We start from the raw sequence: 27,471 nt of genomic DNA, 5'->3' as shown, positions 1-27,471 counted from the left end.
ACATAGAGCGCTCTCACTCTCTCTCTCTCTTTATATATATATATATATATATATATATATATATGTATATATATATATCAAAGGTATTTAAATAATTGGAGAGAATATATATATATATATATATATATATAGAGAGAGAGAGAGAGAGAGAGAGAGAGAGAGAGAACAATGGGAAACATAGAGCTCATATGTAATGAATAGACACATAGAACAATGGGAAACATATATATATATATATATAGAGAGAGAGAGAGAGAGAGAGAGAGAGAGAGAGAGAGAGAGAGAGTCAACTGATCTTTGAAGAGAAACAAAGGAAACTAGAAAAAGAAGAGCAGTGTGAGTCTAAAGCAAGCAGAAAAAAATAAAAATTAGAGCAGAAATCAGTGAAATTGAAAACAAGAAAACAACATCAAATCAAAACCAAAAGCTACAGCATTGAAAACATTACTAAAATTGATAAACCTCTAACCTAGCCAACTAAGGAAAAAAAGAAAGAAGACAGAAAGTATTAGCATCAAAACTGAAAGAAATGGTCATCATATTGGTTCCATGCATAATAAAAAGATAATATGAAAACTAACAAGCCTATTTCTATAAATTTGATAACTTAGATGAAATGGACCAATTTCTTGCAAGACACAAACCTCCAAAATTCCTACAAGGAGAAATAGAAATCTGAATAGAACTATATTTATTAAAGAAATTAAATCACTAATTTATAACCTTCCAAAAGAGAAAGCAACCAGTCTCAGATGGTTTCATTGGTAAATTCCATGAAACATTTAAGGAGGAAATTATATCAATTCTCTACAATCTCTTCCAGAAAATAGAATCAAAAGAAAACTTTCTGATTTTTTCAGACCACCATTACCCCAGTACCCAAACCAGATAAAGACATTACAACAAAGGAAAATTACAGATCAAAATCTCTCATAAACATAGATATAAAAATTTTCAACAAAATATTACCAAATTGAACCTGACAGTGTATAAAAATAATCAGGAACCAAGATCAAATGAGATTTATTATACAAGGGTGGTTCACTGTTCAAAAATCAGCCCAGCTGGTGTGGCTCAGTAGCTGAACATAGACCTATGAGCCAGGAAGTCATGGTGCGATTCCAGTCAGGGCTCATACCCAGGTTGTGGCCTCAATCCCCAGGAGCAGGTGTGCAGGAGGCAGCCAATCAATGATTCTCTCTCATCATTGATGTTTCTATCTCTCTTTTTCTCTCCCTCCTTCCTGAAATAAAAACATATTTTAAAAAATCATTGTACTCTATCACATCAACAAGCTAAAGGAAAAAATCATATTGATTATATCAACTACAATAATATAATTTGACAAACCCAACATCTGTACAATGAAAACTCTCAGAAGACAAGGAATAGAGGAAATTTCCTCAACTTGATAAAGAATTCCTACAAACAACCTATAACTAACATCATAAAATTTGGTGATTGGTAATAAATGACTTTCCTACTATGTAACGTTGGAAAATGAGTTAGGGTTAGGGTTGGGATTCGGGTCAGCATCTGGTTCCCAATAAATATAGTAGTGACGATAATATAAACCTTAACAAAAATATTGCTACAAATTAAAACAGAAGTATAATAGAGTGCAATGGAAATAAGAGGATCTCCTATTTTGGGCTGGGAATGTCAGTGGAAAAGATAATAGAGATAAGATATATGTCATGAATAAATATCAAATACTTTGTGTTCATTCAATAAACATTCATTGGGTTTCTACTATGTTCTACTATGTATGGTAGACATTATCCCCATTATTATTTGAAAATCAAATCAAGAATGATTTTCCCATTACATAGCTACCATCTATAACTTCTATTTTTTTCTTTAAAATAATTGACATCAGTCAATTTTATATCTGGGGCCAACTGGCATTCTTTGGAGAAAATTTTTTTTTGTAAATTGGAAAGGGTTGTCCTGGCCAAAGTGTATACAGAAGTAAATTTCAGGGGGTTGGCAGCAAATTGGATTTTTGTGATCATAAATTCTCTCTGATTATAAAGTCAAAGTAGAAAGTGTAAGAAAAATTATGTCCTTCTGACCTGCTGAGATAGTTTTACTGAGAAAGTAAATCAAGTCTGTAAGTAATAAGGTCTATCTGGTAGGGCTAACTTAACTGATCAGCAATGTTTAATTGCCAGAGATGAATTTGATTTAGCAACATTTCTTATATTACTAGTAAGATTTTGACCCAGAATAATACAAAAGATTTCCAAATAAAAGATGACATGAATTAGTGTTGGGCACAAAATTGTGAGATAATTTGACTAAATTTCTGTTGGTATGTATGTGTGAATGGTCTAGGATAAATAAGGATAAGATTGAAGAAAAGCAACATATTTTTATTAGATATTAACTAGCAGAATACTTATTTTACTGATCAGATTTTCCTTTGGCATTTTTTCTGCAACAGATCATAGATTTTAAGAACAACTAGGAAGACAGTATGTTATAATGAAAAGCATTCCAGACCAGGAATCAGGAGGCCTCAGTTCTGTTTTTATCTCTGGCCCTACACTGTGTGGGCATGGGTAAGTCATTAGTGTCTTTACGGCTCTCTTTATCTGATAAATGAAGATAATTCATTCTCTATCTACTAAGCATAATTGTTGTGTGGGTCAAATGAGTCAATGGATATTAAAGTATATTTAAAGAATGGCATTTTTACAACCACTGAAATTGTTCAATACCAATACATTTATTCAAAGAGAGTAAGTTTTTCATTGGAAATTAAAATAATTTTTAAAGTTATTCTGATATATCTCTCATCATTAATAATTGAATTAAGTAACCATATGTAATATTCTAAATTTTACTTAGTATGTACAAAAAGGAAATAACCATTGCTAACTATTTCTTTCCATGGGGAAAAATTATAGCACTTTCGGTCGTCTATTGTTTATTCTCATGTTGAAAAAAGCCTCCTCTAACACCAAAATAAGTTAAAAGGATTGTACAGATTTAGCCACTACAAATGTAATTTAGATAACTTAGAATTTTTAATTGTTTTTATTATTCTTAAAAAGAATAATGAGCTATATTCTCCGGTCTTTTAGATATTGCATTAACATTATACTAGGAAAAGAGAATATACATTTTTAAAAATATATTTTTATTTGTGCTTCAGATTTTAAGCCCAAGACTCTGACTTAAGAATTCCACTCTAAGAAATGTTTTTCTAGGCTGAGCACCTGTTTCCCACAAAAGAGCATAAGCAGTACATGTTAATTACTTTCCATTTACCATCACTACAGTCCCACCAGTACACACGTGAATCCAGATACCTAAGCTGTGGTATTCTGAATGCTCTTAGTCATGCTCTAATTTCACTAAGTGCCTAAGATTTTCTAGGATAAACTCATTTTCACTCGAATTATTTGGCTATTTTGAAAGATGAAGTCTATAAACTCTGAAATGGTTTTCCTTTTGGGGGAATACTTGATCGGCATTAGCAATTAGCCACAGAGACTGTGCTGACCCGGGCTGGCTCCAATGGGAGATCACCACAGGAGATGAATTGCTTCACTTGCTTCAGGCAAAACAGTTCAGTTTTGTGTCTCACACTGCAGACATTGCTGCTTGGCGTCTTCTTCTGGAGGGTTCATGTCAGCCTCAGAAGCCAAGGCTGTGACTGTCCCATTTACAGAAATTTCATCTCTAAGATCCCAACATCTGAAGTTTTGTTGTTGTTGTTTGTTTTAAATGTACAATTTATTGATTTTTTACAGAGAGGAAGAGAGAGGGACAGAGAGTTAGAAACATCGATGAGAGAGAAGCATCGATCAACTGCCTCCTGCACACCCCCTACTGGGGATGTGCCTGCAACTAAGGTACATACCCTTGACCGGAATCGAACCCAGGACCTTTCAGTCAGCAGGCCGATGCTCTATCCACTGAGCCAAACTGGTTTCGGCTGAAGATGATGGTTTTCATGTGACTTTTTTCGAAGTCCACAGCTAAGACCTTTAATTCATTTCAGGGCTCTGTTAATTACTTTTAAGCTTCAACCTGCAGATCTTCTTTTATTTCTGCAGATGCTAAGGACAGGCAATTGCCAAAGGCCTGAGGCTGCTAACCAAGCTGGGCCTGGACAGAAGGCGCCCTGTCTTCCAGCCATGTGACTGGCCTCAGAAAGCTATAAATTTTCTTTAGAATTTTTATCTGTCCCCTCATGACAAATACTTCTCCCTGTATCACATTTTCCAGTTAGTCATTTTATAGCAGTAAGAGAAATATACAGTTCATGTAACAAATGGGCAAAAGTTTCCATGGGGCTCTATGGCCAATTCAAACATCTCTGTTCTCATGAAGGCAGAGTCTGTGCCCTGCTTCAAGTGCTCATCCTTCACATCTACCATTAAGAGCTCGCTGATGATGTCCTTGCCAGTGCCTTTGAAAAAGACACTTTTCAACCAAGAAGTATATCCTAGGCCAGAACTTCTTCTTCATATGTATATTATTGATTTTTTTTACAAAGAGGAAGAGAGAGGGATAGAGAGTTAGAAACTTTGATGAGAGAGAATCATCGATCAGCTGCCTCCTGCACATCCCCTACTGGATGTGCCCGCAACCAAGGTACATGCCCTTGACCGGAATCAAACCTGGGACCTTTCAGTCTGCAGGCCTATGCTCTATCTACAGAGCCAAACCAGTTTTGACAAGGCCAAAACTTCTTCAGCTTTAAGTGTACAGAAGTTCCTGGGGATTTTGTTAAATTGCAGATTCCAATTCCATCTGGCATGATACCTAAGATTTTGTATTTCTAACAAGCTTCTGGTAATGATGTTATTGGTGTGCAGACCACACTATGAGTAGTAGGGTCCTACACATCCCATTTCTGCCTCCACAAAGTGATTGCCAGTAATCACAACACAGGCCTGATTTAGCCAACCTACCAATTGGCACTAAATTAAAATCATTCTAATTTATTTTGTTCATTAGATCCCACATGTAAGTGAAATCATATAGTACTTGTCTTTCTCTGACTGGCTTCTTTAACTTACCCTAATATTCTCCAGGTCTATATATACTGTAACAAAAGGTAAGATTTCCTTCTTTTTTACAGTTGAGTAGTATTCCATTGTGTTAATGGAAACTTTGTTATCCACTCATCTACTGATGGGCACTTGGGTTGCTTTCAAATCTTGACTATTGTAAATAGTGTTGCAATGAACATAGGGCTGCATATACTCTTTCAAATTAGCATTTTGGATTTCTTTGGCTATATTCCCAGAAGTCTGAGGAGAAGTAGAAGAAGATAAAAAGAAAATAAATGGTGATGGAAGGAAACTAGACTTGGGATGGTGAACACACAACATAGTATACAGATGATGTATTATAGAATTGTACACATGAAAACTGTCTAATTTTATTAACCAATGTCACCCAAATAAATTCAATAAATAAATAAATTAATTGATTTATTAAAAAATAAAAATAAATCATTCTGGCTAAAAGACTATTTAGGTTTTTTAAATAGTATTTTAACTGTAACATTAAATTGAACAGATTTTGTGCTTATCACTAATGAATATGTATATAATTCTATAACAGTCTGCGGTATGGCTGATCTTTTTTTCTGAATTAAATTGAGGATTTCATTTAAAAAATGGCAGATGGTGGAAAACATTGACATATTAACTCTCTTAAAAACTGTCTGGACCATTTAGCATGAAGCAAAAATTAGGCTTGTTATGCTAAAATATTAATTATGAGCCAGAGCTTGCAAGTTGATAGCTCTTGAGCACAATTAAGCCTATTGATGTATTTTGTGTGGTATATACAGTTGGAGTTTTGTTTTGTTTTAGAACATAGTATTTTAAAGTTAGGACTTCACCCATAAAACTTGTTTAAAAATATTAATCTCCCCCTCACTCTTGAGGACTCTCTGAACTTCCTAAATGTGAAAGTCTTGTGCTCTTACTCTCTTGTGCTCTTGGCTCCCCTGCATTCACCCACATGGCATATGGTCATATGGAAAACCACACAATAGACAAATGGACTGCAGCTAGCCTGATGCTGTATCAGATGCTACTCCACCATGGAAGGTAAACTTTGGATGCTGGGTTTGTTTCTAGCTCTATTGAATCCCCAGGTGTACATCTTCCAGGACCAGATAAAGGGAAATGGGACATTGGAAACAGAGATGTACATAATTATGTGCAAACACAAGTCACTCACTCTCCCATGGGAGTATCAGAAAATTCTTTATCTTGAGATATTGATATCATAAGGACCCCACCCCCAGCATTCAGTCTGGGAAAGGAATACCGCTAATTGGAAATAGAACCTACCTCCCTTCCATGCGAAGGATTATGCTCCAACCAACTGAGCCACACCAGCTAGGGCTAAAAATAATTTTAATAACATATTTTATTTAATCTAATAGATTAAAACATTATTCTAACTTATAATTGAAAAACAATAATTCATAAGATCTTTTAAATTCTTTTTTTTTTCATACTAAGTCTTTACAATTCAGTATGTGCCTATACTTATAGCCCTTCTCAACTGGAGTAGCTACAATTCATGTGCCCAATAACTGCGTGTAGCTGAGGCTACCATATTAGACAGTGAGTATTCCTTGGTTGCCATATAGACTGTTACAAATATCACATTAATTGATGAGGGCCCTCAGAAACACAAGTTGAAACACAAAGAGAAGCAAGAGAGTGGGTGCTCCACACTGCTGGGGATGATACCCAGGTTGTTGGTTCCATCCCCAGTCAGGGTATATATAAAATGCAACCAATTAATGTTTTCCTCTGACATTAATGTTTCTCCTTCTCCCTCCCTCTCTCCCTAAAATCAATAAAAACATCTTTGGGTGAGGATTAAAAAATATTTTAACAATTTTTAATTTACTTTTATTTTTTTAATGTAGCAAAACTTTTCAGGCAAAAAAGTTAAAAGTTATATATGTGGCTTGCACTATTTCTATTAGGCAGTGCTAATCTAGACATACTATATATAAAGAATGATACTTATTCTTTATCTTAGCACAATTCAATGCTAAAATTGTGAATAGGTTTATTTTCATGAAAATGCCTAATATGATTTGGTTTTAAACATGAATTCAAAGCCAAAATGGGCATGGCTCAGTGGATGAGCATTGACCTAATAACGAGGAGGTCTCAGTAAAATTCCTGTTCAGGGCACATGCCCAGGTTGCAAGCTTGATCCCTACGAGGGCCATGCAGGAGGCAGCCAATCAATGTTTCTCTCTCTCTCCCTCTCCCTTCCTCTCTGAAATCAATAAAAATATATATTTTTAATTTTATATGCATTAATTAGAATTTGTTTTATAGCTTAACTAGAGGCCCAGTGCACAAATTCCTACACCAGTGGGGTCCCTCAGGTTAGCCTGCAGGATTGGGCGCAAACCAGCTCTCTGACGTCCCCTGAGGAGTCCCAGATTGTAAGAGGGTTCAGGCTAGGCTGAGGGACTTCACTGGTGCATAATCAGGGCCAAGGAGGGATACAGGAAGTTGGTCAGCCTGGGAGGGATTGTGGGAGTGCTCCAGCGCGTGTCTGGCCTTTCTCACTTAGACCCCAGCAGCAAGCTAATCTACCAGTTGGAACATCTTTCCCCTGGTGGTCAGTGCCCGTCATAGCAAGTGGTTGAGTGACCTTAGCATATCATTAACATATTATGCTTTGATTGGTTGAATGGATGACTGGATGACTGAACACTTAGCATATTAGACTTTTATTATATAGGATTTTAATGTGTAATTTTGAATATTTTAGGAAATACTTTTTGTTAAATTATACGTAAAATAATTTAAATTTTTATATTTATCTTAATTTTTATGAAAATATATTCAGATTTTGTACTCTTTGAATACAGTTATAATTAATTTTTAGTTCTTTAGCTCTTTACAGTAGAGCACAAACTGTGTAGAAATCTTAATTAAAACAATATAATAAATGATCTTTTTCTAATAAAATTAAGAAAAATAAATTCATGGATTGAATCAATTTATAAGAACATAAATTATATACTTTACTTTATTACTCGTCCAAACATTGTTGACCTATCAACAAAAATGCCTAAAATATAGAGTAATAATTAAATTCACATGCCTTTATATTTGCCAACTCTCAGTAGCAAACACCCTTAACTTTGTTATGATGGAAAGAAGACATTCTATTTTACACCTTGTTAGCCTGACCTTTGAATATTTAGACCTATGGTATGTGGGCCTCTATTTAGACTCTTGCTCTGGAGCTAACAAATGTAAGAGGTAGATATTTTCTGACTATAAAGGGCACCCAGAGTAATCAGAAAGTTCCAATGAAGGCCGAGACCGGTTTGGCTCAATGGATAGAGCGTCGGCTTGGGGACTGAAGGGTCCCGGGTTCGATTCCGGTCAAGGGCATGTACCTTGGTTGCGGGCATATCTCCAGTAGGGGGTGTGCAAAAGGCAGCTGATCGATGACTCTCTCTCATTGATGTTTCTAACTCTCTATCTCTCTCCCTTCTTCTCTGTACAAAATCAATAAAATATATTAAAAAAAAAAAAAAAGAAAAGAAAAAGAAAGTTCCAATGAAGCAGAATTTTTTCCGTAGAACAGCGTTATTGGTGGAACTTTCATGGCTCCTGGGGATCCCTCAGAGCTGATAATATTTCTATGTCCTTCTCAAGGTCTATGTGACCCACTAGAGTCTCCAGCCTAAACCGTCTGCACATTTACTCCTGAGCCTTCATGGAAAGGGATGGATCTAGGAATTGGGTAGGGAAGAGAATGAATCTGATAATGTTCTTGCATACATGTCTTTCTATTGTATTTCTGCCCTCTTCAGAGTTAAATAGCCCGGCTGACAATTGCTAAGACAGGTTTAAGCAAACTCAAAGCTTTTGCAATATATACAATGTAATAGCTGTGGTGCTAACTTGTGGTTGAAATTGGGTCAAAGGGTGGAGTAGGTGGAAGTGATGATTTCAAATGGTGCACTCAGCCATCTGCCAACTAAACTCTGGTGGAGGACTAAGGATCTTGGAGAACCCAAAGGAAAGTTGTTTATTAAGGTTGGTTCATATATTATTTTAACAGCACATAAAAAGGAATAGACACAAAAGCTATCAATCCAATATGGATAAATACTGCAAATTATACCTATTCACGAGCAAGCTTTACTCAACCCCAGAAATAAATGGCTATTTTTGGTGACATAATCTATAGAATTATGAATGATCATCCTGTCAAAAATAAAAATCAACGGGGAAACAAAAGTCCAGAGTTCTGGTCTTAGTGTTGCTGTTTCTCAGACATGTGACTCAATGCAAGTCACTAAACTAGTCTAATCTTTGCCTACAAAATGATGAGGAAAAGAAGATTGTCACTTATTTCATAAATTGATATGAGGATCAAATGAGATCATTTAAGTGAAAGCACTTTAAAAATTATAAAGTTACTGACAGTTATAAAATGTTCTCATCTTTTTACTCTTGCTATTCTCTCAGGAAATTAGAGCTGATTGCTATTATTACTATTAATATGTTGATATTTGATGTGATTATATAATAAGATATACAGGTATGGACAAAAGTAGGGTTATAGTTGTAATAGAATAAACACAATAATAATAATTCAGCAATAGAATCTGTTTTGGGCACTCACAACTATAAACCTACATTTGCCCATCCCCATATTTCTTTTCCAATGACTACAACTCAGAATTTGAAGTCACCAACTAATAATATTAAAGTACTATACCAGAGAAACTGTTTTAACCTAATTAATTTCACTCACTAATATGAATGCTATATTTACCCCTTGAATTCCCATTTCTCTTTCACTCTCCTTTCATTGAAAAAATAATCTGATGACTTATTTTTTATAGGACACCTATTGTCAAATTAATATTGCCATTTTACCAATGTCTGCTTTTCTTCCATCTGATCCTGCACTTATCTACAGAGTTTATAAGGATGGAGCGTCTTAGTTTTTTCTTGTTGACTGTTTTTAGAGGAAAGGGATCTTGCAGCTCTTGTTCATCCCTGAGACATCTATGGGTTCCATTCTGACAGGACTAGTCTGGCTGCTGGACACTCCCTGTGCAACATGCTCTATCAGATGAAGCAGGGAGTGAATCTCTGACGGGTGTCTCAGTCACTACCCTGGATGTCCATGGTGCAAGTGGAACTCTAACCAGACCTGTGTGCACAGGAGGTTGTGCAAGAGGCTGTGGGAGAGTGACTTTATGCCCAGATGAACACCTCACCCACATCTATGTGCCCTGAGTGAGTGAAACTTTAAGAAGCTTTAACATAAAGAACGATATGAAAATGTTAGGACATTGTTCCTATCACTAAAAGATGCGCATTTAATACTATATGAAGGAAATTTCAGAACCTAAAATGTTATACTAAAATATTGTTTTAAATTTTTTTCTTAAACTGAAGAAAGGTCTTGATGACTCTATATATTCACATAACAAGTTAATTCAGACCCCTCATGGGAGACATAATTAAAAGATAATTTCAGATAAGATAGGTAGGTGAGTAGATAGATGATAGATAATCGATAGAGACTTGAACCATTCCATATTTTATGTTTAATCTGCAGAAATTACTTCAGAATTTCAGAAAACTGCGTATTATGTTTATTATCACAGCTCTGTCACCAAGTTAACTGGTTTGTGTTTTAATTGTTATAAATGTTCACCACAGATAAATGTTGAAGGCTTTAAAAAAATTATGTACTTTAAGGAGGTGGCTAGATCCTCAGTATAGGATCAGAAACAAAAAACAGCAAGACCCCTAAAGGATCTGGCTTCTTTTTGGGGGCACTCAGAAGATTGCACCTTCAGCACCAATGCTATCAGCCTTTTCGATGATTCCAGGAGCCTGTCTGTGGACCAAAGCAGGAGATTCCCTGAAAATACCCTGGCAATTCGGTAGTAACTAGTGTGAGTAAATGATTGATGACTGAGCCCTCCAAAGTCTTAGTGATACACAAGACACAAGGTACAGCCTTGAGTAGGTAGAATCCCAATTATTACTGAATTTCCCACACTAAGAATGGAGCATGAGTTGGGTTTCAAGTGATTTATCTTATATAATAAAAGCCTAATATGCAAGTCGACCAAGTGGCAGAGCGATTGGTCGCTATGATGTGCACTGACCACCAGGGAGGAGGGCAGGCCCTCAACGCACGAGCTGACCCCAGCCTGCAGGCCCTGACCCTCAGCAGGGGCCAGCGAAAGGGCAGTGCCAGGCCAGCCAAGAGGGGTGCCAGCGGTGGCGCTCCGATTACCTCACCAGTCTCCCGACAGATTAGCCCTGATCACTGGCCAGGCCTAGGGACCCCACCCATGTGCAAATTGCATGTACCGGGCCTCTAGTAGATTATAAGCAAATATGATGGTTCCTTTAATTTGTGAACTAAGCTTCTACTATTCCTCACAAACTAAACAAGAAATTAGATAGAATTAATGATTGATTCTTGTTTTTAGCAAGAGTTGTTGCTGTGCTGATGATCTTAGAATAGTTAGGCTCACAGATGCATATAATAGAAACCTTCACTTTTTTCCTTGTCTTTTCATTGGGAAAATAGAGTAAGAAACTATAAAAACTAAACTTTATTTAGAAAAGGCGCTACAATTCCATTATCCAAAATAGTAACTATTTCAATGCTATTTTTAAAGTTCCAGTCTGTGTAGCTATATATTAACAAGTAATGCCTTGGCCAGTGTTGCTCATTTGGCTGAGCATGATCCCATGGTGCTGGATTCCTGGTCAGGGCTCAACCCTGGGTCACAGACTTAATTTCCTGTAGGGATTGTGCAGGAGGCAGCCAATCAATGACTCAGTCTCCCTCTCCTCCCTCTCCCTCCTTCTCTCCCTAAAAATCAAGAAAAACCTATTTTTAAAAACATGTAACCTGTGTCCCCAGTTTGAGGAGTATTATGGAAGAATTTCAGCAGAAATATTGAAAGCCCAAATTCCTTCCTGCCCTTGGCAGAATGTCCCGCATGGTGACTGGCTTCTGTGTTCCCTAGGTGGCCTTCCCATTGTCTGTGCTTCCACCTTACATCCTCTGTTACTACTGGCTGCCTTTCTTGCTAGGGGTGTGGAGTGACTCTGTGTGATTTAGAGGTTTGTCACAGCTGAGTTCATTGGAAGATTTTTTGTTGTGCATCAGGATAGCAAAGTTTCAGCTTGAATCTGGGTTGCAATTCCTGCAGGTTCAGACCTGTCTAAGTATGACTGGGAATTTGTGAAGCCAGCCTAATTTCCTAGGGCCTGAAGAACCTTGGAAAGGTACACTAGCTTTGTTTCCTGCTTGGGTTACCGGGCAATTGAAGTAAATTATGAGATACTCTGACAGAAGTCAAGCTGAAAGAGGGCTATAAAATCCCCTGAGAGAGAATTCATTTTAAGGGTGGAAGGAGGAAGATGCAATGAGCTCCCCAGTAACAAACCCTTAGTCATTAGAGAAGGAAAGAGGTTCTGGGTATAGCATTGTTCCCAGCCCAGTCCATACATCATTATCCACGTCCCAGCCACGTGAGGCTATGAGCAAAAACCGAAAGAGCATTCACTGCACACTCCATAGAACATTAAGGCACATACTGCATTGCTTTTGACTTCTCAGATTGGAAGTTATAAAGCAGAGAGAGGTAAACCCAATTTGCCACAGACCACCAAGGTTTACAACTGTGAACTTTTAAGAACCATGCAGAGTGTGGTAAAGTTGATTGTGCTTAGCAAAGGGTTTGTAGGAGAATGAGATGCTTGCAGAAACAGTGTCTGGGAAAGCAGTGGGGATCCTTGGAGGAGAAATGTGGTATTCATTGAGGCTAGACTTATTTTTGATCACAAGAAACCCCCAGTAATTCTCAGAAAATTCCAAAGGGGAAACTCAGGCTAAGGACCAGCATTATGCAGATAGAGAAACCTTAGTAGTCTTTAGGTGACTGAATGTACCTATAGGCTGATGAGGTCTTGGGAAAGCTTGCATACAGCTAGCATTTTCCTGGGCCCCAGAACTAGGTATAGGTTTATGTACCCACAGATTGGGGGGGGGGGGTGCTGCTCCCCATGGTTCATTTTCTGCAGTTTCAGTTACCTGCAGTCAACCAAGGCCCCAAAATATTAAATTTCCCCAATCATCAACCACTGACAAGCTCAACCATGGACACCATCTGGTCCTGACATTCAACCATTGACATCATCATGATTTAACAATCCAGGGTCACCCCAAGCAAATGATCCTCTTTATAATATACCATCAGGGCAATAGTAGCCTAAATCTAAGTCACAGTGCCTATGTCACCTCCTCACCTCTCATTACATAGGTATTTTAACATCTTAAATCATCACAAGAAGAAGAAAGATGAGTACATTACAATAAGATATTTTGAGAGAGACCACATTCACATAACTTTTTATTACAATATTAATGGTGTGATGCACGAAATTCTTGCATGGGTGGTGGGGGATGTTTCTCAGCTGGGCCTGCACTCTCACCAAACTGGGACCCCTCAGTCGGACATCCCTCTCACAATCTGGGACCACTGGCTCCTAACTGCTCAATTGCCTGCCTGCTGACCTGATCAACCCCAATTGCCCCCTGCTTCCAGCCTTATCACCATTAACTGTTATATTTTGTTATTGTTAATCTCTTAATTACCTAATTTGTAAATTAAACTTTATCATAGGTGTGTATGTATAGACAAAACTGTTATATATATATAGAATACAGTATTATCCATGGATGGATTCAGTCAACCAATGGGAACTATCTAGCCTGTTTTCATAGATTTTGTGTTCTATTCATTGCTATGTTATGTGTCAAAACTTCGCTTGATCATCAGAAAGAAACAGTGCCTATTTTCACAACTCTCTCAGAACCTATGATTTAGAATCTGGGACTGGACTTTAAAGTATTTGATCTAGATTTCCTGCAGATGCACTTAACTTCTGACAAGTTTTCAATCTGGATCCATGACTGAAGATACATTAAAAAAATATACTATCATAAATCAGAGATGGAAGATCACTTACCTAGATGATCAAAAACTCTTAAGTCTGTTTTCATTGACTTCTTCCAAGTTAGGTCTTCCTTGTTCTGTATTTATTAGTGTTAGTATGGCATATCTTTTTACATTCTTTTACTTTTATCTTATTTGTCTTCATACTGAAAGTGGGTTTATTGCAGGCAGCAGATAGTTGATACTTGGGATATTTTGTCCTAGCTAATAAAAGGGTAATATGCAAATTAACCATCACTCTGTCACAAAGATGGTGGTGCCCATTGCCACAAGATAGCGGCACCCAGTCCTCTCAGCCCCACTGGAGTTCCCCAGTCCCTGGGGGGTGGCCACTGAGAGCGGGTAGTGTGAGTGGATGACGACGACGAGGCAAGTGTTACACACCCGACCGTGGATGGGCCTCTGGGCCACAGAGAGCCTCTGGGCAGCTGGTGCGAAGCAGTCAGGCCCCGCAGAGAGCTACTGGTGCACGGATTCATGCACAGGACTACTAAATCTAAAAATCTCTATCCTTTTAGTAGGTGTTTTTGATCTTGTACAATTTGTGTGATTATTTATATAGTTGGATTCAAATATATCATTTTCTATTTTTTCTGCTTTTCTCATCTGTTCTTTTTTCCTTGTTTGTGATTTTTCTGCTTCATTTTGGAGTTATTGAACATTTTAATTTTTCCTCTATTTTCAATGAATAGCTATAACTTTTGTTTATGTTTGTTTTTTTGTTTTTGGACTTTAGTGGCTGCTTTACAGTTTCTAGCCACATCATCCAAGATATAAAATTGAGCCACGTATATAATTTGTATCTTTTCATATCTATACATACATATGTATACACACACACACACACACACATACACACACATATATGTATATATATATATATATATTTTTTATTGATTTCAGAGAGGGAGGAAGAAGAAGACAGATAGAAAAATCAATGATGAAAGAGAATCATTGATCAGCTGCAACTGGCACATGTGCTCTTGACTGGAATTGAACTGGGACTGGTTCAGTCCATTGAGCAAAACCAGCTAGGGCATAACTTTTCTTATAGTCACATTAAAAAGAAGTTAAAAGGATCAGGTGAAGTTAATTTTGGTATAATTTTTATTTAATCCAATATACATGATTACTTTAACCTGTAACAATATTAAAATATTAAAAATTCTATGTTATTTTTCACACTGTCTTTGAAATCTGATATGTATTTGACACCTACAGCACATTTCCTTTTATACTAGTAATATTTACAATGCTCAAGATCTACTTACAGCTAGGAGCTATAATAACATACAGGGTGTGTGTGTGGCGGGGGGTGTTAAAATAATGTATTTTTAACTTAACACAAGTAATATACCACTTTCCATACAGTTGAAAAACCTGAAACAATAAACGTGTAATTCTCTCCTCCAGGCTTCAGTGCCATTATTGTTATACTAGAGGCCCAATGCACAAAATTTGTTTAAGAGTGAGCCTTCACAGCCATGGTGGCTGCTTCAACCCCTCCCTCACAGCTGTGGTGACTGCCTCCATGCGGCTGCAGCTCTGGCTTCATCCAGAAGGTTGTCCAGAAGGACGTCCTGATAGTCATTCTGCTGTTGGGCATTCAGTCATTTTGCATTTTACACATTTATTACTAGAGGCCAAGTGCATGAAATCGTGTGGGTGGGGTCCCTAAGGCCTAGCCTCCTGCGATCAGGGCCATCTTCTGCCCATTTGCCAGTCCCCAGGTTGAATGCCAGAGTGCTGCCACTGCTGCCGCTGGGGCTTGAGGCGCTGATGGAAGCTGTGGGGCATGCCCATGACCTAACTGCCCTGACGTGAGAGGCCCCAAGCAGTCAGTGCATTCTATCAGCAGTCAGCCTCATGCACATTCCTGGAGGTGAAGTTGCCGGCACCTGCTTTCCCACAGGCCTGAGCTCAAGCAGCCAGGGATGAGCTGGTGATCCCAACAGCCTCATAGCCAGCCTGGTCCTCCTGCCACCCACCCTAATTCCCCCGTTCACCATCACTGATCCATCGGAGCCTGTGGGCCAGAGGCAGGGACCAAGAGGTCAGCTGTTCACTCACCAGTCCCCAGTCCTACCCTACTTCGCCCCACTCATAGGCCAGGGGTGGTGGGGAGGGACCGAGAGGTGCTCAATGCACCTCATGGCGACCAATTGTTTGGTCATCACAGACACTGGCTTTTTTATATATAGATGCTTTTACTCCTGTATATGTTATAAATCTGACAATACACTGTTATTACTGTTTTTACTTTACGTAGTTATATTTTAATGAAATTTTTTAAAATAAGAAAAATGTCTTGTCTATGTTCCATTTTCAGGGTCCTGTACTCTTTACGTAGGTTTAGAATTTTTCTGCCTGAAGAACTTGCCTTAATGTTTCTTGTAGTGCAAGTCTATTAGTAATTTTTTCAGTTTTTTTTTGTATGTCTGAAAAGATTCTTATTTTTCCTTCAAAATGAAAGATATTTTCATAGGGCATTTAAGTCTAGGTTGATAAATTTTTTTCTTTCAGTATATAAAGCTATTTCTGCCAAGTCTCTGGGCTTACATTTTTATTGTTATTCTTATCATGGTTTCTTTTTATGTAATTTGTCTTTTTTCTCTGAGTTTTTTTTAAGATTTTCTTTTTATTACCAGTTTTGAGTAATTTAATTATGCACCTAGGTATAACTTTTATAAAGTTTCTTGTGTTTGGGATTATTTGTATTTCTTCAATCTGTTGCCTATAGTTTTCACCAAAATAGGCCTCTCTTTTTTTTTCTTTTTTCTACAAATATATTTTTCAGGTCTCCTTTCTTTCCTTTAAAAACTCTAATTACATACATTAATCAACTTTAAGTTTTCCTATTGCTCATAGATGTTTTGTTTATTTACAAAAATATGGCCCTGACTGGTTTGGCTCAGTGGATAGAGTGTTGGTCAAGGGCATATATTGTATCTTGGTTGCGGGCACATCCCCAGTAGGAGGTGTGCAGGAGGGAGCTGATCGATGTTTCTCTCCCATCGATGTTTCTTACTCTCTATCCCTCTCCCTTCCTCTCTGTAAAAAATCAATAAAATATATTTTTTTTAAAAAGGAAAAAAATGTATATACACTTGAGTGGCCAGATTATTATGATATCTAAATGCATAATAATCTGGCCACTCAGTGTATATCCAATATAATAAAAGGCTAATATGCAAATTGTCCCCTTGACCAGGAGTTCGTCCAGCAGGCAGGCAGGCTGGACAACCACCCATGTCCCCTCTTCCTCGCCAGGCTGGAGGGACCCCATCCATGCACGAATTCATGCACAGGGCCTCTAAAAGTAATAATAATAATAATAATAACAATAATAATAATAAAAATGCACACAAACATACTGAGTGGTGAGATTATCATGTGTTCAGAGATCATAATAATCTGGCCATTCAGTGTATTTTTATTGATTTTAGAGAGGGAGAGGGAGAAATAGAAACATCAATGATGAAAGAGAATCATTTATTTACTGTGTCCTGCATGTTCCCTGGGGATCAAGCCAGCAAGGAAGCATGTGCCCTGACCAGGAATCTAATCCTGACCTCCTGGTTCATAGGTCAAAACTCAACCACTGAGAAACACTGGCCAGGCTTGTTTACCTTTTGTGTGTCTTTTTACTTTGTGTTTCTTTTTGCACAGTTTTTATTGCTGTTTTCGTTTTTGATCTTTTACTCTCCATTGTCTAATCTGCTGTTAATCTTATCCAGTTTTTTTTTCATCGCAGGCATTGCCCTTTTTATCTCTACTTGTTAATTTTGGATCTTCTCATATACCCCACATCTACGAGCTACAGGAAAATTTAAAGTTGATTAATGTATGTAATTGGAATTTTCAAAGGAAAAAAAAGAGAAGACCTAAAGAACATATTTGTAGAAAAAAAGAATTGGTGGAACAGTAAATGCATTCCTACTAAAGACAGTGTTATATGCAATGGTGCAAAGGTGGTGATTAACCAACCTTTTTGCTCTGCTCAGGTAAAAATACATAGCCAGCAGGTATGTAAACACTCAATAAGTAAAGGAAGGCTTTCATGGTGGCTTAGCCAGAGCTGGGGAAGGCGAGGGTTCTAAGCATAGCTCGGAGGATGAGGGACTAATGAGCAATCGTGAAGGGCGAGTTCTGCGCACAGTTCTGACCAAGGACAGGCCTTGGCTTGGAAGCAAGCATGGAGCCACTTATGGGCAGTGGAAGGTCACAAGCGGGGGCTCTGGCACGAGGCACTGAGATTCCTGAGCTGCAGCACGACTGAAGGTAGCGCGATGAGCCATCCTTCCTAGCCGCGTCCTCCCGAAGCCCGCAGTGAGGGGCGTGGAGGACGAAGGAATGGGGCGGCGGACAGGGAGGAGGACTTACTCTCCGGGAACCTTTTAGGCACACAGGCTGGGAGCAGGGTCCCCGCCCCTGTTTTCCTCTCCCGGGTCACTCCGCCCAGGAGTGGCTCCCGCCGGGACAAGAACGTGTGGCTGGCGAAACCCGGAGGCGCAGGAAAGCCGGTCCCACCTGGAGCCTGCGGACAAGCAGCACCGGAGGCGACCCCGCCAGGACCCTCCCCGCCCTGGACGCACGCGTAGTAGAGGAAGGGGCGGTGCCTCCGCACACAAACCAATCACAACCGACGCTTAAACGTGACCACGTGACCACCGCCAACCAATAGGCGGCCGTGGCCTGGGCAGCGGGGAAATTCAAAAGTGTTTTCCTCGGAGTGGGCTTCGGATTCCTCCTCTTCTCCCGTGGGCCACGGCTTTCGGGCGGCGAGTTCGGCCTCGCGAATGCATCGGGGGACGGCGGCGGCGGCCAGGGAATAGGGCGGGCCGGTAAGTGCCGGGGGCGAGGCGGAGGCGGAGGCGGCCCCGCGGGGGAGGCCTCGTAGGGCGCGGCTAGAGGAGCTGGAGGGGGCCCGGAGGCCCGCAGGGTGCTGCCGGAGGATCCCGGAAGCCGGAGGTGGGTGTGGACCACGCTGGGATGAGGGCCTGGCGGGGCGCTGGGGGAGAGTTTGGACACCCGAGATCGTCTCCCCCAAAGACACTTCCTCTCTCGTCGTGTTGTGTGTGAGAACAGGGAGAGGCGATGGGGGCTGTGTTCTAACAGTTACCTTTCGAACCTGACTTCAGGAGGTGGATATCTACTAGGTGCTCAGTGAAATCGCCCCTTTTCCCTGTGAAACGCGAGGTCACTGGCGGCATTGATATCCTTGACCCTGGGCTAGTGGGTGGATGTGTGAGAATGACAAAGATGAGATCGAATGGAAGGCAGCAGGTACTTTGTTGACCAAACATCATCACCAATGCAGATGAGCAAGTGCTCAGTATTGTATGAATGCAGTAGATGCTTGGTATTAGAGTAGTTAAATGAGCAAATCAGGGTTCTGCCAGCAGTGCACAAGAACAAGCCTGCTCACGTCCCATTTGTCAATAAAGGGCTGTGATGTGAGAGCACAGAAAGCAGGTGATGTACAGAATGGCTATTCACGTTTCCAAAAGGATTCTTCGCATGTCGTCTATATGTCGCTACCAGAATCCAAACAAACAGTCCATCCATCACATTTTCTTAAAGGACAGAATCTGCAAATGGCCCAGATAAAATAATTCTGGGGGGGGAAAAAAAAAACGAAAGGAAGGCATTCAGTATATAGAAGGAAAAAAATGTAAGGAGGGGCAGCAATTCCTGTTTTGTGCAGTGGAAGTTCTGTTAGGAAGAAAACAGTAACTAGCCTATTGGTAACCTTGCTGACAAATGTCAAATATATACATTTTTATGCACATAGCTTCACAAATACTACCTCCCTTGGTGTTAACATGTGTTCACATAGTAATACTTTAGCCTTCTAGGTTCTAAAAGGCTGGTTGCAGTGTTTTCTTCTCTTTGATGCTAGTTAACATAGGAATTATGACCAGTTCAATATTTTTCCTTAGAAATGGAGGCCGAGGATTTAAGTGGCAGAGAATTGACAATTGATTCAATAATCAACAAAGTGAGAGATTTTAAAAATAAATTTAAAAATGAAGACCTTACTGATGAGCTAAGCTTGAATAAAATCTCTTCCTCTTCTGATACCACAGGTGAGTGCCCTTTAAGGTAAAGGAATAAAAAGTTAACTTCTGAATGTTCACAAAATGTACTTTTCTCAGTAATTGATACTTACCAAATAGAGTACTGTACACACACTCTATATTTTAATTCTTTTGTCTGGAAATAGTCCCACAATATTAAAAAGAAAACAAAACTTATCCTTTATTACAGTGTACCTAGAGGTAGTTTTCTTAACTCTCCAATTATTGTCAGCTGCTATTTCTGCTATTAGTTGATATACTTGCTATTAATTGATGTACTATTCTTGTTTTCATTCTTTTTTTGCTGAAAACAAAACGTCTCACTGATCTTATGAAAATGATGTGTAATTTAAAATCAAACACCCAGTTTTTGATGTGGAGAGTCTTTCTATTACTCCCTTGACCTTTTTCCCCCTTTTTCCTGGCTTCCCTGCTATCTCTCCCATGTGCTAGATCAGCTCTTACTCCAGTACCTTTTCTCTTATCCTCTGCCATAAATGAACACAACTCCCCAGATATCTGCTTATTCTTAATTTCTTTAGATCTTTGTTCAAATGTCAACTCACCCATTAAAATAGTAACTTGCAGGGGTGGGAATCTGTCCTTTTCTCTCATTCCTGTTGTTGTCTTTTTTCATAGCACTAATCGCCTTATATATGACTTAATAGTGTGTTTACTGTGTATCTCCCCTAGAGTGTGAGTTCCCTGAGGATATGGTTTTTATCTGTTTTGTTATATTTACACAGCTTAGAATGGTGCCTGACACATAGCAGGCACTTAATTATTTACTGAATGATGAATGAATGAAAGTGCCCAGATTTTAATAACCAACTTGTATGAAAAATATTAGCTCAGAAGCCTAATTTACTACATTCAGATTGTTGAGGTCATTTAAAAACTGAGCTTTAGATAAGTTTGTGGTATCTATTCCAAATATTATATGGATGAGGATTGAAAATAAATGGAAGAATCTGTAATCTCTTCATGATAGCAGATCATATTTACTTGGAAACAACCTCAAAACCAATTGTTTTGATGGTAAGCAAATTCTTAGTAGAATACCACCATATTTTATTATGTGTATTTAAAAAGCGCTATGAAAGCTTGTACACCAAGTTAGACGAGTCCTTATTTAAAACCCTCAGCTTACTCAAACTTGTAACTACTTAACCTATATTGGTAATTGGGATGTACAACATTAGATTAAAGATTGAGGAAGATGCTTAAAACCATGGTTTCTAGATAAGAAGAACTTATTAAAGCACTATGCTGTATGTAATGTTTTTTGGCAGCAAATAAATGCTAGCACAATAAATACAATGCTTTAAGTGTTGAATGGAGGTAGAATAGGATACTCAGAGGCATGAGGACTACATCTGCAAAGACACTGTTTTTTAGATATTTTTGCAAACTGATTTGTTAGGAAGGCAATGGGAATCAAAACTAGAAAATGAAGTTAAGAGCAGACTAGATTAAATTAAAAATAAAGCAAAATTATGAATGTGCTATAGAAAGCAGAAAGTAATTTTGTTAGCAAAAGTAAAGATTTAACCCTTGTCAAAGGTAACTGAAACCGATGAAAGGAAAGATAGTTTCCTAGAATTTAATCATATTCACTGGTGATTAAAGTATCGTAAACGGGAGACTGACATTAATCCAAATTGTCTTTTTATTTTTTTATAATTTATTGTTGAAAGTATTACATATGCCCCCCTATTTTTCCCTATTGTCCCCCTCCAGTCAGCCCCCTTTTTCCCCTTCAGGCCTTCAACACCCTATTGTCTGTGTCCATGGGTTATGCATATATGCATATAAGGCCTTTGGTTGAGACCTCCCACTTCTCACCTTTCCTCTGAGATCCCGAACTCTGTTCATGCTTTTGTGTCTCTGGAGAAAATGTTGGATTAAAAAAGGTTACAATAGAAATGTGTTAATTAACAGTGGTCGGCAAACTCATTAGTTAACAGAGCCAAATATCAACAGTACAACGATTGAAATTTATTTTGAGAGCCAGATTTTTTTAAACTTAAACTTCTTTTAATGCCATTACTTCAAAATAGACTCGCCCAGGCCGTGGTATTTTGTGGAAGAGCCACACTCAAGGGGCCAAAGAGCCGCATGTGGCTAGCAAGCCACAGTTTGCTGACCTCAGGGTTAATATGTTTCTAAGTTTTTAATGAACTTTCTAAGCAATTTGGTACAGGTGGTAGTGGGACAGCTTTAGGTTATCTTTAAATAGTTAGGATTTTAAAGTAGGATTATGCTATTACAGCATAAAATTTTCTTAGATTACATGTGGGGTTTTTTTTAAGGCTATTTATAAATAATATTTATTTCCATTTTTTTTCCCTTCAAAATTCCCAACTTTTTAGAGTACTGTATAACCTTATTAAAGATATCCATGCAGTAAATAAGTTGCTGATATTGACACAAATTGTTAAAGTTTTAAAAAGAATTTTAAGGAGTTTATATACATTGATATTGAGAGTATAAATATAACTTGAAGGAAAAGTGCAATTTGGCATTTGTTTTTATGTCTTTCTTACTTTTGTTATGGCATATTTTGTTTCTGTTATCCAGATAATTCAGGAACTGTTAACCAAATTATGATGATGGCGAATAACCCAGAGGACTGGTTGAATTTGTTGCTCAAACTAGAGAAAAACAGTTGCCCCCTAAATGATGTCCTTTTAAATAAACTGATTGGCCGTTATAGTCAAGCGATTGAAGCACTGCCTCCAGATAAATATGGCCAAAATGAGAGTTTTGCTCGAATTCAAGTGAGATTTGCTGAATTGAAAGCGTAAGTATTAATATTTTAACTACATTTAACTAACTACGTCACACAGCTATATTACAAAAAAGAAAAATGAAAGCATAGTCAGGATTACTTGTGAGAAAATTAATATTTTTGACTAGATTTTTTTTTTTTTACTTATAATTAGCAAATGAATAATGTAAACTCTACTATGTACCTATCTCAACAAGCTTCCTATTCTTAACTGCCTGAAAAGATTTTTAAAAATAACCTACTCTTATTTATTTAAAATATATTTTATTGATTTTTTTACAGAGAGGAAGGGAGAGGGATAGAGAGCTAGAAATGATGGATGAGAGAGAAACATCCCCACTGGGAATGTGCCCACAACCAATGTACGTGCCCTTGACTGGAATCAAACCTGGGACCCTTCAGTCCGCAGACCGACACTCTATCCACTGAGCCAAACTGGTTTCAGCTAACCTACTCGTATTTAATTTTACACACAGGAAAAATAATAGTCGAGGGCTTTTGGAAAATAGAATGAAGAATCATCAAACTTAGGTAGCTGTGTCCTTTTTCTTAGAATCTCACTCTGAAATCTTTATTGCAGTATTCAAGAGCCAGATGACGCACGTGACTACTTTCAGATGGCCAGAGCAAACTGCAAGAGATTTGCGTTTGTGCACGTATCTTTTGCACAGTATGAACTCTCACAAGGTAATTTGAAATATCCAGTCCAAATTTTAAGTAAAAGATAACTTCCTTTGTAACTCATCCTAACATTACATCATATATATGAAGAAGGAATTTGAGGCAAAAGGTATGAAAGTGGATCAGATGAGATTATGGAGGAAGAATCTCACCAAAATGGAAATGCGGAGAATATTTGTTATACTAGCTCTTCTGCTTGTAGGGAGCATCATCTTTGTGTTTATTTAGATCCAGGAAACGTCTGAAGGAAAGTGGCTTCTTCACTGAGTACTTGTGGGAAGAAGGATAGAAGATACTTAAGCTAGAGCTTGGATAAGCTTTTCTTATGTTATGGTTTCATATACCTCAACTATAATTGTGGTGTTAACTGGTAGTTCCCCTTTAGGAAAAAGAAATTGTAAACAGCTGTAGAAGCTTTTATTTTTTTGCTCACCTGCTTCTTGAAATAAATAGGACCAGGTCAGTCTCTTCCTCAGACATTTTTAGCCTAGCCATTCAGTCTTCTCTCTTTCTCATTTTCTGGGGCCTCGGGATATACCCTCAGTCTATCCTTTGGCCACATGTTCCTATTTTCACTCAACCTTGTTTCTGCTCCATCCCTGATTCCATTTATCGCCAGATACACACGTTATCACTATTGGTTTGGTTCAGCCAGAATCCCCATAAATAGTGCCCAAAGCAGAGCTCAATAACTGGAGAGTATTCTCTAGGGTTGAGGTTGGAGAAAAGCATTGTGCAAACTCCACGCTTGTTAAAGAAAGTTTGGTCAGGCCTTTAAAACCTGTATCTTTCCTTCATGCTACCTAAACAATTTTTGAGATATTATGGCCTGTCAATAGCAAGTATAAATTTTACATCTTCAGAACACATCCTATATAATAAAAGGCTAATATGCACATTGACCGAACGGTAGCACGACTGGTGGCTATGACACGCACTGACCACCAGGAAGCAGACACTCAATGCAGGAGCTGCCCCATGGAGGTCAGTGTGCTCCTGCATGGGGACCGCCACTCAGCGAGAAGCCAGGCTCAGCCAGAAGTTGGGCTCAAGGCTGGTGAGCACAGTGGCGGTGGTGGGAGCCTCTCCCGCCTTCACAGCAGCACTAAGAACCCCTCGGAGCAACATTCATCTGCTGGCTTAGGCCCGCTCCAGGCCTCTAGTAAATATTGAAAATCTCAGATTCTGATCTGTAAAAAAGAAATACACTTTACCTCTACCACTGCGATATAGTAATAACCTCAAGGTCAAAATTGTGATTATTTTGAACAGGCTTGATGAATTAAGAAATATGCAACATCTCTGAAATCTTATGTGTAGTTTGGTGTGTATGTGTATGTTCATAGGAGTGGAGGAGATTCTATAGTTTTTATCAGATTATCATAAGGGTCTGTAAGCTCTGTTTACCAGTTATCTAAGCCTTTTTTGTTTCCTATCCTAAAATGTTTAATACATGAAATTCTGTCACCACTATCAATAAATGTAGACTGAACCACTATGAAATCTTACTAATAATAGACAAACATGTAAACTGCCATACCTCTGCTACAATCACAGCAGATCAGTGAGTATGCAAATTAACCCAACAAAGATGGTGGTTAATTTGCATGCGTACCTGGATCCTAGGAACATCCTCGGCACCCAGGACCCTCTGAGCCGGCCATCGGAGGGACAGGGGCCTAGCAGGTGGTCAGAAGGGTAGGACACCCCCTGCCCAAGCAGAGGCTTTAGGTTTGGGCAGGAGCTGAGCCTGTGATCAGAGGGAAGGGGGGGAAAAATCAATGGAAACATATCCTCAGGTGAGAATAAAAAGAAAAATAAAGAAATGTCATATCCTATGGAAGTCACATCTTGAAAATGCCTAAAGAAAGTTGCCGTTTTTTCATGGTGAAGGGACAAGTCCATATTGATAAAAATACCTTGGCGGCTGCAGTGACTGGCAGTGGCTGCAGCAGCGGAGTGATGGGGCTGGTGCCTTCCCCTGATCAGCCCTGTCGCCTTCCACAAAGAGACTATTATAATCTCCAGGGCTTAGTTTTCCCTTTGCCTAAGTTCCCTGAGGGTACTAAGGTGTCTTCACTTTATAACTGTTTTGTTATATTTCTTTTACTTTTAAAAATAAACTGTGGTGATACACTAAAACATAATTACACCAGTCACATATTATACAAGTTAACCATTTGAAATAAAGTGTTGATCAGGAGTGGAGTTGCTTATTTGCTTATGAAATAAAGCTCAAGAGACTTGAAATGAGTGTTTTTGGCTAAAGCTTTTTAATTGTTTTCAAGGTCCTGACAAATAAGAATCTGGAGAGTGAAGATGGCTGCACTAAAATAACAATCATTTTTTACTTTCTTAGGAAATATAAAAAAAAGTAAGCAACTTCTTCATAAAGCTGTAGAATGTGGGGCAGTACCACTACAAATGCTGGAAATTGCCATTCAGAATTTAAACCTTGGAAAAAAGCAGCTGCTTCCAGAGGAGGAAAAGAAGAGTTTATCAGGTAAATGTATTAATATGTGCTGAAACTTTTCTGCAGTTGATTACCTGTGAAAAAGGATTAAGGTTAGTATTTTATAGCGCTCGCTTTGGCAGTACATGTACTAAAATTAGAACGATACACAGAAGATTAGCATGGCCCCTGCGCAAGGATGACACCCAAATTCATGAAGAATTCCATATTTAAAAAAAATGATTTAAAAAAAGGTTAATATTTTATAGAAAAACTAGTGGCCTGCACAGGTAGTAGGGTGTTTCTCAGCCCAACCTGCATCCTCTTCAATCTGGGACATCCCTCTCGCAATCCAGGACCACTGACTCCTAACTGCTCACCTGCCTGTTTGCCTGATTGCCCCTAACCACTCTGCCTGCCAGCCTGCTCAACCTGAACTGCCCCCCCTGCCGGCCTGATCGCCCCCAACTGCCCTCCCCTTATGGCCTGATCGACCCTAACTGCCTCTGCCTCAGCCCTGACACCATGGCTTTGTCCGGAAGGTCTCCCCGTCTAATTAGCATATTACCCTTTTATTAGTATAGATATGTATAATTAGTATAGATATGTAGAATGATCACAATATAAGTTTGAATTTCAGACTTAAAAGAGATAAGGCATTTAGAAGTAATGAAGTCTTTACTATTATGTAGATATTTTGTTGTTGATCACACTTTCACTGGTAACACATTAAAAACTACTCAATCTAAGCAGGAGAATTACTTTTTGTGTTTGGAAATAGAGCTTGTGTCTTTACCCTGGGGAAACAATTATGTGATTTTGAAACAGTTATTAAATATAGTTAGACAATTATCTTTGAAAACATCTTCATATCTGCATATCTTAGTTAGGGACAGATCTATGAATTGATTTTAAATATTCTTGTGAGATTACATTTTTGTATATTCTATATGTCTTTACAAATTCAATCACAATTTCAAACATTTTACAGCATTACCAGTATTAAGTGTGCAAGAATCATTTCCCAGTTCACTTGGACCTTTACAGAATAGAGACATCAGTTGTGATTCCAGAGGACAGACTACAAAGGCCAGGTTTTTGTACGGGTGAGGAAACTGAACCAATATTTTAAATGCTCATCATACATTTATATTATTTATATGTTTACATACATATTTTCATGTAAACGTGATAACAGTGTTAGTAGTTATTGAAGATACATATTTAATGTTATTGTTTTTACAAAATGGGGGTATTTTCTTTCTGTTTAGAGAGAACGTGCCCCCTCAAGATGCAGACATAGGTCATCGAAATCCCTTAAAACAAACAAACAAAGCTAAACGGGTAAGTTAGTTTTAATTTACTGTGATTAAGCTGGTAGTGGTAAGGTCTTTGTTTATTTCCTAGTTGGTTACTTAATGTTTCAAAACAT

The 27,471-nt window shown here is 38.4% G+C and overlaps 1 protein-coding gene and 1 non-coding gene across 3 annotated transcripts in view; both read left to right on the top strand.

The window, feature by feature from the left end:
- The first annotated feature begins 18,721 nt into the window (after positions 1-18,721).
- Positions 18,722-27,471, top strand: part of TTK (TTK protein kinase) — a 38,500-nt gene continuing 29,750 nt past the window's right edge. For both annotated transcript variants that reach the window (XM_036413216.1, XM_036413215.1), the window contains exons 1-7: positions 18,722-18,879; positions 19,978-20,124; positions 22,696-22,918; positions 23,487-23,593; positions 25,947-26,090; positions 27,031-27,145; positions 27,311-27,383. In XM_036413216.1, coding sequence (XP_036269109.1) covers positions 19,980-20,124; positions 22,696-22,918; positions 23,487-23,593; positions 25,947-26,090; positions 27,031-27,145; positions 27,311-27,383 — 807 coding nt within the window. In that variant the 5' untranslated portion in view covers positions 18,722-18,879; positions 19,978-19,979. The remainder of the gene's footprint in view (positions 18,880-19,977; positions 20,125-22,695; positions 22,919-23,486; positions 23,594-25,946; positions 26,091-27,030; positions 27,146-27,310; positions 27,384-27,471) is intronic.
- LOC118706277 lies at positions 26,167-26,273 on the top strand. The gene has a single exon (XR_004983982.1). It is a non-coding gene; the product is annotated as a U6 spliceosomal RNA (small nuclear RNA).

The sequence above is a fragment of the Pipistrellus kuhlii genome, unplaced genomic scaffold (assembly GCF_014108245.1).
Source record: "Pipistrellus kuhlii isolate mPipKuh1 unplaced genomic scaffold, mPipKuh1.p scaffold_m20_p_5, whole genome shotgun sequence".
Classification (NCBI taxonomy): Eukaryota; Metazoa; Chordata; class Mammalia; order Chiroptera; family Vespertilionidae; genus Pipistrellus; species Pipistrellus kuhlii.
This window is presented reverse-complemented; position numbering and strand designations above follow the sequence as displayed.